The sequence below is a fragment of the Tachypleus tridentatus genome, chromosome 2 (assembly GCF_004210375.1).
Source record: "Tachypleus tridentatus isolate NWPU-2018 chromosome 2, ASM421037v1, whole genome shotgun sequence".
Lineage (NCBI taxonomy): Eukaryota > Metazoa > Arthropoda > Merostomata > Xiphosura > Limulidae > Tachypleus > Tachypleus tridentatus.
Window position 1 is genome coordinate 140,556,743 of NC_134826.1, and position 12,599 is coordinate 140,569,341.

At 31.9% G+C, this 12,599-nt stretch overlaps 1 protein-coding gene across 1 annotated transcript in view; it reads right to left on the reverse strand.

Moving 5' to 3' along the window:
• Positions 1 to 12,599, reverse strand: part of LOC143245245 (uncharacterized) — a 141,558-nt gene that overhangs the window by 8,348 nt on the left and 120,611 nt on the right. The window contains exons 53-59 of the mRNA XM_076491387.1: positions 12,495 to 12,548; positions 11,616 to 11,669; positions 10,962 to 11,015; positions 7,201 to 7,308; positions 5,110 to 5,163; positions 2,997 to 3,032; positions 1,953 to 1,988 (exon numbers count right to left, since the gene is read on the reverse strand). Of these exons, the coding sequence (XP_076347502.1) occupies positions 1,953 to 1,988; positions 2,997 to 3,032; positions 5,110 to 5,163; positions 7,201 to 7,308; positions 10,962 to 11,015; positions 11,616 to 11,669; positions 12,495 to 12,548 (396 nt within the window). The remainder of the gene's footprint in view (positions 1 to 1,952; positions 1,989 to 2,996; positions 3,033 to 5,109; positions 5,164 to 7,200; positions 7,309 to 10,961; positions 11,016 to 11,615; positions 11,670 to 12,494; positions 12,549 to 12,599) is intronic.

Sequence of the window (12,599 nt, forward strand, 5' to 3'; positions counted from 1 at the left end):
CTGTTAGTAAGTATGCTTGAAATCATTTTGCCATCTTCATAACCCAACATTTGTACAATGGCTGTAGTTTTGGTTCTAGCACAGCCATATTTTTTCACTATATCAGAGTCTGGGAAGATTTTTCTGAATAGATGTCCTGCATGGTCGGCTACAGCTAGGGGTAAATTATGAGCAATGACGAATTGCGTGAATATCACTTCTGCATTTATGGTTTCATATTCTGAATTCTTACTCATAAATGGCGTTATCTGCATCGTTTTTGTCTTCGCCTCAAACTTTTGTTGGTGAGATGCCGATTTTGTATGTCTGGAACAATCGTTTATCCCGCCATGCGCCACAGAAAAGTCGATGTAACAAACTGTACAACATGCATGAATGTCACTGACTATTGATGCAATGACTGGAAATTTTGCACTATACTCTTTCCTAAATTTTTAATTCGCAGTTTTAGTCCTTTTAGATTTGCCAGAAACAAGACACTCTGGTGAACGAGGCCTCTTTTTTTCATCTTGTGAATGATCGCATTGGTGTTTCTATGCCGTTTAGAAAACGAGAAATACCCATCTATGCAAGCACTGATTGGCTGACAAGCACTGATGACGTAACTATAAATTCTCCCACGTACCCAGTAGGAGAAGCACCGCACTCAAACTATTGGTAGACATCGGAGATACAAATATTTTTTTATTATTTCAAGCACAAACATGATTATTGCAAGTAGCCATTTGGACTATGTCCTTTATTTATTATCAAAATTTATTTGTATCTCACTAGAAATTTTCTTTTCACCATTTTCAAGCTCTGGGAGAACAATTTATCACTTTATTGTATAGGCTTATATAATATATAATTATTTGGGAGTTGCAACAAGTCATAATATTTGTTTGCATGAGCATATAGTCGTAATGTACGAGGTCTGTTCAAAAAATACGCGGACTGTTTGAATTGTGCGACTCCAGTTGGTTCCAGAGGAATCTGCTTGGTGTCGCTAGGCTCGCACATATCAGCTGATTACGACGCCATTTCCCGATTGCAGATATCTTCATTTGTGTATTAGCTACGCGGTTTTAAGTGAAGTGCGATTTTTTCGTTTGGCGGATTTCAGAATGAATGATCTGAAGGAGCAATGACTTGCTGTGAAATTTTGTGTTAAACTTGGAAACTCTGCGACTGAAACTTTTGCTATGCTTAACACGGCTTACGGTGATGTTGCTATGAAGCGTATGGCATGTTTCAAGTGGCATGAACGTTTTAAGGATGGTCGACAGTCCATTGAAGATGATGAGCATCCTGGACATCCTTCCACGTCAACTGATGACCCACATGTCAACAAAATCAACACCCTGGTGCGGGCAAATCGACGTCTGACTGTCAGGGAGCTTGCTGAAGAGTGTGGGATATCAGTTGGATCTTGTTACGAGATTTTGACCGAAAAATTGAAGATGCACCGCGTTGCTGCGAAATTTGTGCCACGCAGAACTCGTGAGTTTTTGGTCAAATACTCGATCACTGTTCTTCCCCACCCCCCCTACTCACCTGACCTTGCTCCTTGCGATTTTTTCTTGTTCCCCAAACTCAAAAGACCCTTGAAAGGAAGAAGATTTGAGACGATTCCAGAGATTAAGGCAAATGCGACGAAGAAGCTGGAGGTCATTACAAAAGAAGCGTGCCAGGACTGTTTCAACAAGTGGAAACACCGTTGGGATAAGTGTGTGCGTTGGGGAGGAGAGTACTTTGAAGGGGTCCCAGACCTGTAACTTCTAAATAAAGTACACTTTGTTTTATGACGTCAGTCCGCGTATTTTTTGAACAGCCCTCGTATACTGTACAGCAAAATCGTAATGATAACACTGAAATTGTAATGGTTGGCATCTCTGTATATGTCTGTAATTCATAAAGCAGAAACAATATTGAACTGAAACAGTTTTCTCAAATCTCATTCACAAACTTACCGATGGTCCATGATCACCCTTTGGTCCAGTTGGTCCCTGTTAAAAGTAAAATAAATAAACAAACTTTCAGTAAACTATTTTTGTTTCTTTCAGTATGGTAAAACTGCCTCAATACTTCCATTAGTAAAACAGAAGGCACAATATGCAACAGAAATTATGATAAACAGCCTAATTAAAGGAAAAGTAACATGACAGTGTACCAGTACTCAGTATTATAAACAGTCTCTGTGCTTGAAATGGTGTGACATCAATTCTAGTGCTAAAAATACAGTATTACATACAGGCTTGATGCCTCAAGATTTATAACAGCGTACCAATAGACAGTGTGATAAGTAGTCTCAATATTTGATGGTAGCTAGTTTCAAACTGCTAGCTGCAAAGAGATGTAAAAATAGGTTTAAAATCCAGTATTAGGTAGAAACGAGACTCAAACTCTGACAAACTGTTACAAAAGGACTTCCAAACTTGATATTAATTGGTTAAGAGAGGGTTACTACCTAGTCGAAGTTACGGCAGTGCACTGAAACATTAAAATGTGATGTGTAAAAGATCCAATAACTTACTGTTGTCAGGAAAAAAAAGGGGTAAAAAAGGGTATACCCTCTCTAATAAAGCATGCAATAATAGCACATTATTTTAAACTGGATAATCACTTTGCCTTTTCTTTATTGCTTTTTATATTTTTTTTACAGACAGTTATATTTCCAGACTCCTATGTCTACAGTGCCTGCCTAAATTACAGTAATTTATTTCTCATATTATGTGTCCACTATCTAGCTTTACAGCAAAAAAAAAACAAACATTTCCTCCTCATTTGTAACCCTAAAAACCTAAGTAATAAAGAAAAATTGAGGGTTGGTAATTTTATTTTACTTTTTCTCTGACAACTATTATTAACTGAATTACATACAATTAACTGGGTCTAAAAATCTCCAATTCAATTAGAGTTACCTACATGAATAGGAAAAGGATTTCCAGTATTTTTCTAAGTAATGAACAATAATATGGAAATGTTTTAATAAAAAAATAAGTTTCACATCTTACTGTAGATCCTTTAGGCCCTGGTGGTCCCTCTGGTCCCTAGATCAAAAAAAGGAAAAAGTGGACTCTTTCATTAATTTCTAAATCCATAATATTATTACAGGTAATGCACTAGAAATGGTGAAAGTTTTTTTATACAGTGACCTTCAAACATATTTATTTGCTATTTATAATGCATATTGTTCAACACTGGTCAAGTTAAAAACACTGGGGTGTAATAACCTTAAAATAAACAGTGAACTCATGCTTCTTACATCTAATGTTTAATAATATTATGTTGATACTTTTTTGCTTCAGTTTATTTAATTATTTGCTTTTGTACCCGTTAAATACAATCATATCTGACCACTCAATGCTCAATAACTACACACTCCTACAGCCATACTGTTCAAAAAGTGTAGAACTAATTAGTCGAATGTTTAGAAACACAAATGCAGAAGATTAAGTTTGAAACTACTTCTGCTTTTAATTTTCGATTGCCATCCATTCAACCAACTTCCATTATTTCAGACTTGTTAACAAAAACATATTTTCACAAACCCACAAGTCAGCCCCTGAACTTCACCTTGCTTGAATGGTTTATAAGATACATGCTAGATTAACTAATGTCTCATTAACCACTCTTTTATTTCACCTTAGACACAAGAAAACTGAACCTAACAATTCCCCTACATGCTAGATTAACTAATGACTCATTAACCACTCTTTTATTCACCTTAGACACAAGAAAACTGAACCTAACAATTCCCCTACATGCTAGATTAACTAATGACTCATTAACCACTCTTTTATTCACCTTAGACACAAGAAAACTGAACCTAACAATTTCCCTACATGCTAGATTAACTAATGACTCATTAACCACTCTTTTATTCACCTTAGACACAAGAAAACTGAACCTAACAATTTCCCTACATGCTAGATTAACTAATGACTCATTAACCACTCTTTTCTTCACCTTAGACACAAGAAAACTGAACCTAAAAATTCCCCTACATGCTAGATTAACTAATGACTCATTAACCACTCTTTTATTGACCTTAGACACAAGAAAACTGAACCTAACAATTCCCCTACATGCTAGATTAACTAATGACTCATTAACCACTCTTTTATTCACCTTAGACACAAGAAAACTGAACCTAACAATTCCCCTACATGCTAGATTAACTAATGACTCATTAACCACTCTTTTATTCACCTTAGACACAAGAAAACTGAACCTAACAATTTCCTACATGCTAGATTAACTAATGACTCATTAACCACTCTTTTATTCACCTTAGACACAAGAAAACTGAACCTAACAATTCCCCTACATGCTAGATTAACTAATGACTCATTAACCACTCTTTTATTCACCTTAGACACAAGAAAACTGAACCTAACAATTCCCCTACATGCTAGATTAACTCATGACTCATTAACCACTCTTTTATTCACCTTAGACACAAGAAAACTGAACCTAACAATTCCTCTACATGCTAGATTAACTCATGACTCATTAACCACTCTTTTATTCACCTTAGACACAAGAAAACTGAACCTAACAATTCCCCTACATGCTAGATTAACTAATGACTCATTAACCACTCTTTATTCACCTTAGACACAAGAAAACTGAACCTAACAATTCCCCTACATGCTAGATTAACTCATGACTCATTAACCACTCTTTTATTCACCTTAGACACAAGAAAACTGAACCTAACAATTCCCCTACATGCTAGATTAACTCATGACTCATTAACCACTCTTTTATTCACCTTAGACACAAGAAAACTGAACCTAACAATTCCCCTACATGCTAGATTAACTCATGACTCATTAACCACTCTTTTATTCACCTTAGACACAAGAAAACTGAACCTAACAATTCCCCTACATGCTAGATTAACTCATGACTCATTAACCACTCTTTTATTCACCTTAGACACAAGAAAACTGAACCTAACAATTCCCCTACATGCTAGATTAACTAATGACTCATTAACCACTCTTTTATTCACCTTAGACACAAGAAAACTGAACGTAACAATTCCCCTACATGCCAGATTAACTCATGACTCATTAACCACTCTTTTATTCACCTTATACACAAGAACACTGAACCTACCAATTCCCCTTGTGGTCCATCATTTCCTTTTTGACCCTCCATTCCTGGTGGTCCCTGTGGAAAGAAATTCAAACCATTCACCTTAAGTTATAACCTGTCTGGAGTTATCTAATAACTAGTTACAATGGTCTAGTGAATTGTTTTTTCACTTCCAGTACAACAGGTTACTATTATCCTGGTATATCATTTTGTGTTTGTTTGTTTTCTTACACAAAACTGTGATTTTAATTATTACATTTTTCTCTCATCAATTTCAAAAAGGTTGTAAAGAAAGCAAGACAAACTTCCACCTTTTGAAGTTAATCAATCTGTAGTTAATGTAAGGAAAGCAAGACAAACTTCTACCTTCTGAAGTTAATTAATGGATAGTTAGTTAATATAAAGAAAGCAAGACAAACTTCCACCTTCTGAAGTTAATTAATGTATTGGTAGTTAATGTAAAGAAAGCAAGACAAACTTCCACCTTCTGAAGTTAATTAATGGATAGTTAGTTAATGTAAAGAAAGCAAGACAAACTTCCACCTTCTGAAGTTAATTAATGTATTGGTAGTTAATGTAAAGAAAGCAAAACAAACTTCCACCTTCTGAAGTTAATTAATGGATAGTTAGTTAATGTAAAGAAAGCAAGACTAACTTCCACCTTCTGGAGTTAATTAATGGATAGTTAGTTAATGTAAAGAAAGCAAGACTAACTTCCTCCTTCTGGAGTTAATTAATGTATAATTAATTAATGTGTAGTTAATTAATGTATGGTTAGTTAATGTAAAGAAAGCAAGACTAACTCCCACCTTCTGGAGGTAATTAATGTATGGTTAGTTAATGTAAAGAAAGCAAGACTAACTTCCACCTTCTGGAGTTAATTAATGGATAGTTAGTTAATGTAAAGAAAGCAAGACAAACTTCCACCTTCTGAAGTTAATTAATGTGTTGGTAGTTAATGTAAAGAAAGCAAGACAAACTTCCACCTTCTGGAGTTAATTAATGTATAATTAATTAATGTGTAGTTAATTAATGTGTAGTTAATTAATGTAAAGAAAGCAAGACTAACTTCCACCTTCTGGAGTTAATTACTGTATAGTTAGTTAATGTATAGTTAATTAATTAAATTATAGTTAATTAATCTATAGTTAATAAATTTATAGTTAATTAATTATTGAAATTTTCTTTTCATAAAACTGAGAAAAAATATTGCATTTTATTCAAATGCCAGACATCTGCACATCTCAAGAAAAACAAATTAATATTATTGATACAATAAACTACTAATTCAGATAAAAAAAATTGATCTGTTACGACAGATAGATCTGTTAAAAAATATTTGACCATTAATTATTTATCCACTGTTAACATCCCTCTATCTCCTGTACAATATTTGACAATTAGTTATTTATACACTGTCAACATCCCTGTATCTCCTGTACAATATTTGACCATTAATTATTTATACACTGTTAACATCCCTGTATCTCCTGTACAATATTTGACAATTAATTATTTATCCACTCTTAACATCCCTGTATCTCCTGTACAATATTTGACCATTAATTATTTATCCACTGTTAGCATCCCTGTATTTCCTGTACAATATTTGACCATTAATTATTTATCCACTGTTAACATCCCTGTATTTCCTGTACAATATTTGACCATTAATTATTTATCCACTGTTAACTTCCCTGTGGAAAACTTTTCAGCACGAATCTTTCTTAAAACACAAAAATAAGTGAGTAACATATAAAAATACGTACCTGTAAAAATTATTCGGTCAACATGTACAGTCTGCCAGTTAGAATTAAGTTTACATTCAACTGAATGTTTTTTCACCAGTAAGTAAACTGTTAACATTACTATCAGTAAAATGTATAATTCTAAATACCTTTGATTAGTTGTTTGGTTAGTGAGAGTTCATTCTACTTTTCATTTAAGCAATGAACGTAAGAAGATATGAGAATAAACTATTAGAGCATGCTTGCATTTCTTTGAAGGCCATGATAAGATTTTTGCTGGAGATCTAATAAAGACCCTGCCATTAAAGTTGGGCCATAAATTTTTTTTAATGAAATTAAACATGAAGATAAATGTCTTGCTTACAACATCTCCTTTAAGCCCTATAGGCCCAACAGGGCCTTTCATTCCTTTTTCTCCCTTCTCTCCTGGGTCTCCTTTTCTTCCTGCACGGCCCATTCGACCACGATGTCCCTAACAAAAATTCACATTTTTTTTAATCGTCATGAGAAACATTATTATACTGTTAAATGACAGAAGTTTTGTTATTGAATCTTTGACAATATAATAGTTCTTAAATAATACTTTGTAACACATTAAAGTAGCACAGTTAACAGTATATTTAAAAATACCACTGTTTTTTTGCTTTCAGGGCAAAGGCATAATAGACTATCTATGGCATTTACTGTGGGGAATCAAACCTCTAGTTTTAGTATTATAACTTCCTAAACATAGAGCTGTCCAACAAGAGGATTTAAAATGCCAGTTTGACATGTGGCACTATAATAATCCTAAGTTACATATTAACCCTTTCACAATCAGCTCAGTACAATATACATAACTTTGCATACACACATTAAATATTTATACTATAACTTTGGATGTAGTACGTTTATCCTCACAAAATTTGGTAGACTATCAGTAGAGATTGTAAGTTTTTTGTACAGAGAAAATCATATTTGTTTATGAACTATTCTTAATAAAGACATGTTTGATAAAATATCAGGTCTGTTTCATAACTAGTCTGAGAGAGAAATGATTTTCACATCATGCTTAAAAAAAAAAAAACTTCATCCCAAACATTTGTTTTCAGTAAGTATATATATTTTGTGTTTACTTTCTTAACACTAAATATGTGGGATCTGTCAATTTGACCAACCTTGTAATCACCATTAAAATAAAACAAGAAATAAATAAATTTAAATTATGCTTTTTTCATTTTAGAATTATTACAAATGATAACACAAAAATACAAATATCTGGTCTAAATAGATTAGATCTAATAACATTATATATTTATTATTTTTTATTATGCTAACTTTCTGGTCCTGTCTGGCCAACATTATATAACATAATTGCACAGCACGCATGCTCATGTTACCTTATCCAATAATATAAGACTAACCTTTAGTCTTCCCAAAGTGATCATGTTTTGGCTGTGGATTAGTGTTTTGTAACATACAATTACATTTCAATTATATATGCATACAGATTATTACTATTTAGAAATAAGTTATTAAACTTATTTTTCTTAAAATATTGAATAGTATATAAAGAACTTAATCAAGCAATTCTCTTCTAGCTACAGTCTTTGAACTCAGTTGATGCTGGATATATTTGCTAAGCCTTTCAAAATTTCACACACTGAGGATACGAAATACTTTTTTAGGTTTTATGTATGCAATTGAAAAACAAACAAGAAAATCACAAGTTCCCATACTGATACCATAGAATTCAAATACAATTTATCAAGCTTTGTAACTAGCTGTATTTTGGTATAAAAAAAACATGAAATTTTGAGCAGACTAAAGACACAACCTACCTCCTTGAAACCTTAGTTCAAATTAATGTGGCAGCCTTTTAACAGATTAAAATGGCTGAAAAAACCACAAGGGGACATTATAAGCTGTCAATTGGTTATTCAAGTGTCATATATTGAAGTGTATATGAAATACTGAAATAGGTGAATGGGACCTGTGTGTTTGATTCATTACATAAGCAATATCTCAGCAAATGGAAAACATGAGGTTCTTGTTTAATACTATACTTTGTCAGTACTGGTAATTTGAGTTACTAATTTTTATGAAACTATGAACTTAGTATTTTAACATCACAAATGTCTAATTTGTACCACTGCTGCACTGAACATACCAAGTGATTCAAAAATATTAGTCTTTGTGAACCTGACGATGACCGAAGAAGGTCGAAACGTTGTTCGCTCTTCTACGTAAAATATTTTCTCAACCCAAACGAGCTGTTTTTGCATATAGTATTTAGGTGCATTCTTTTAATATTTATGTTTAAATTAAAAAGTTAAATTATGTACAATAGTAAAACTTGAATTATAATCTGCAATTTGATATCAAACTTACCAACATAAATTCATAAAATAGTAGTCGAACAATAATTTTGAATACCAATCAACAAATGCAATGGCATGACCTCTGACCTATCGCAATATGGTTAAACTCCAAAAGTGAATAGTACGAAGAAATCTAAATGTCTAATAAAACCGTAACACCATGATAAAATTTAGAATTTCACATTGTTAGTATATTCGTTTAACTGGTTGTAGCTCTTTATTAAATGCATGGTTAAATTTTTTCCAGAAATCTGTGTAAATATATATATTTGAAATTTAATACTTGATTAAAGACTACTAGAGTTGCTTACCAAAAAGGAACTAAAAAAGTATAACACTGTACACACTTCTTCAGATGCTTTAACAAAATATTAAGTGTGACTATACTCAATGTTTAAACAAACAATCATTTTGTAGATATTTTGAGTTTGCAGTACCTTCTTATGAAAGGCACTTAACCTATATTATACATGTTAGGTTTTATGTAGGTATTGGCTGTATTCTTCACAGTAGATACTTGTGGCTTTTTGGCACTAAATATGAACAATACAGTCGACTTCTTTTAAAATAATATATTTAAACAGCATACAGTCCACTTCTTTTAAAGTAATATATTTAAACAGCATACAGTCCACTTCTTTTAAAATAATATATTTAAACAGCATACAGTCCACTTCTTTTAAAATAATATATTTAAACAGCATACAGTCCACTTCTTTTAAAGTAATATATTTAAACAGCATACAGTCCACTTCTTTTAAAGTAATATATTTAAACAGCATACAGTCCACTTCTTTTAAAGTAATATATTTAAACAGCATACAGTCCACTTCTTTTAAAGTAATATATTTAAACAGCATACAGTCCACTTCTTTTAAAATAATATATTTAAACAGCATACAGTCCACTTCTTTTAAAATAATGTATTTAAACAGCATACAGTCCACTTCTTTTAAAATAATATATTTAAACAGCATACAGTCCACTTCTTTTAAAGTAATATATTTAAACAGCATACAGTCCACTTCTTTTAAAATAATATATTTAAACAGCATACAGTCCACTTCTTTTAAAGTAATATATTTAAACAGCATACAGTCCACTTCTTTTAAAATAATATATTTAAACAGCATACAGTCCACTTCTTTTAAAGTAATATATTTAAACAGCATACAGTCCACTTCTTTTAAAATAATATATTTAAACAGCATACAGTCCACTTCTTTTAAAGTAATATATTTAAACAGCATACAGTCCACTTCTTTTAAAGTAATATATTTAAACAGCATACAGTCCACTTCTTTTAAAGTAATATATTTAAAAAGAAACAAGTTAAATACATACACAAATGTTCATTATACTTTTGATTATCACAGTTGTATTCACAGGTTTAGGTAACTCTCATTTTGTTGTAAAAGGTCACACTGTTTGGTTCAATTACTCTCAAACACAACCGACATTATATTCTTCCTGGCCTGTTATTAACTACTATCTGTGTTAGTTTCACGTTAAAAAATCACCACTATACACTTGTCATGGCTAAATTCACAATTACACAGACTAAACCTGTCTAACATTTCTATCTGTACCTTGGATGTGTACTGAAATCCCAACTGAGGCATAGAACATTCCACACAGTCATAGTTCACCTCTTTCTAGTTCACAGCTCTTTTAGGTGAAAGAAAACAACAGAGTTGATGAAGATGTGTTTTAAATATGATGCTCCTAGCAATTAATAAAATATGACATTTGAAACTATAATCACCTTCACTCCTTTACGACCCCTCACTCCTCTTTCTCCTTTGATTCCAGGTGGGCCCTGTCATAAATATAACATGAACATTCATATTTTAAAAATCCTGAAAAAACAACATAAAAATAGAACAAAAATCAATTACCAAACAATTAGTGTTAGTAACATTCATTTTACAGTAAACTATTGTTCAGTATTAAATGTGTTCTTGTTGAAATTACTCTCCTTGAATTATGTGAAGGTTACCAGTAAGGTAATAAAAAAATATACAAGTCACAAACTGTGAAGGTACTCCATAAAAGGCAAATAATATGACGAAGAGAAATTCTCTTGCTATGCTTCAGATGCGTTTTATGTCTTTTTAAGAGAGTAAAAAAAAACAATAACAAAACAGAAATATGTTACCAATTAAAGATTCTTAAACTCGCTTAAGACTTAGTCAATAAACATGAAGAAACCTAACAGTGAAACAGTAAACACATCACTGATAACGGCAGTGAAATAGTAAACACATCACTGATAACGATATAAACTTGTTGAAATGTTGTATTAAAGTTTCTTTCAATACTCATTCAACCCATCTCCAAATTTAGCTAAATCTTATAAAGTCCATCATAACCTTTAAAATATTTAACATCCATCATATAAATAGGTAATGATACCCACTATGAGTCCAGGCTGGCCTGGTGGTCCACTAAGTCCAGGTGGTCCAACATCTCCCTGTATTTTAAACAAGACAATAAACACTTAATAATCTATTAAAGGTGAAATCACTACACAAGAGGTCGTGCAAACTAGAGATTAAGGCAGTTACTATAACATATCTGAGTTTAGAGAAGCTGGTTTATTCATGTAGAAAAAATCAGGTATATTTTCTAGCATAAAACTTCTATTTTATATTATAAAACATCAAAATAAAATTAAAGTTGTTCAGCTTATATTAATTTATTTCATGGTTTCAATAAAACCAGCAGACAATTAACTAGAAAACATATCCACTTATAACTTCATGTAACAAATACTTGTAGACTTTCAAAAGCACAAAGTTTGCAAGGAAATAAAAACTGACAAGTTTTAAAACACGTTTAGAAATAATTCCCTCAACAACTGTTGTAACGAAAACTGCAAAAAAGATGCATTCTAATTGCAGGTAAAAGTATGAATACATTGCTAATTTAGTTTGCAAAGATAAGAAACCATATACACACACACATATATCATAAGAATTACAAGATACATACTTTCCATGTAATCATATGTTTTAGTAAAACATGTTCTATGGAAGTCTTTTATTGACCATTCTTTGTCATGTCTTTCTGTTTCTCATTACCCAAATTTTACAAGTAATTTCAAATTTTTTTTATTCATATCAGTTATTCTTTTATTTCATTTTTCAAATTTTTTAATAAAAGTTCTTGAAAATGCTTTTCGATAAATGCAACAGTTGGTTTAACATTAAAGTAGAACGTTTTTAAAAAAAAGTAAAACGCAAGTAACACGTCAGTTACTTAACTTTAAAGATACGAAATCAAAAACAACACTAACCGCTGGACCAGGAGATCCTCTCAGTCCTTGTGGTCCAGGAGGACCTGCTTGTCCCTAAGCCACCAAATCAAAGATAGGTAATTAGGTACAATAAACAAAGAAGAA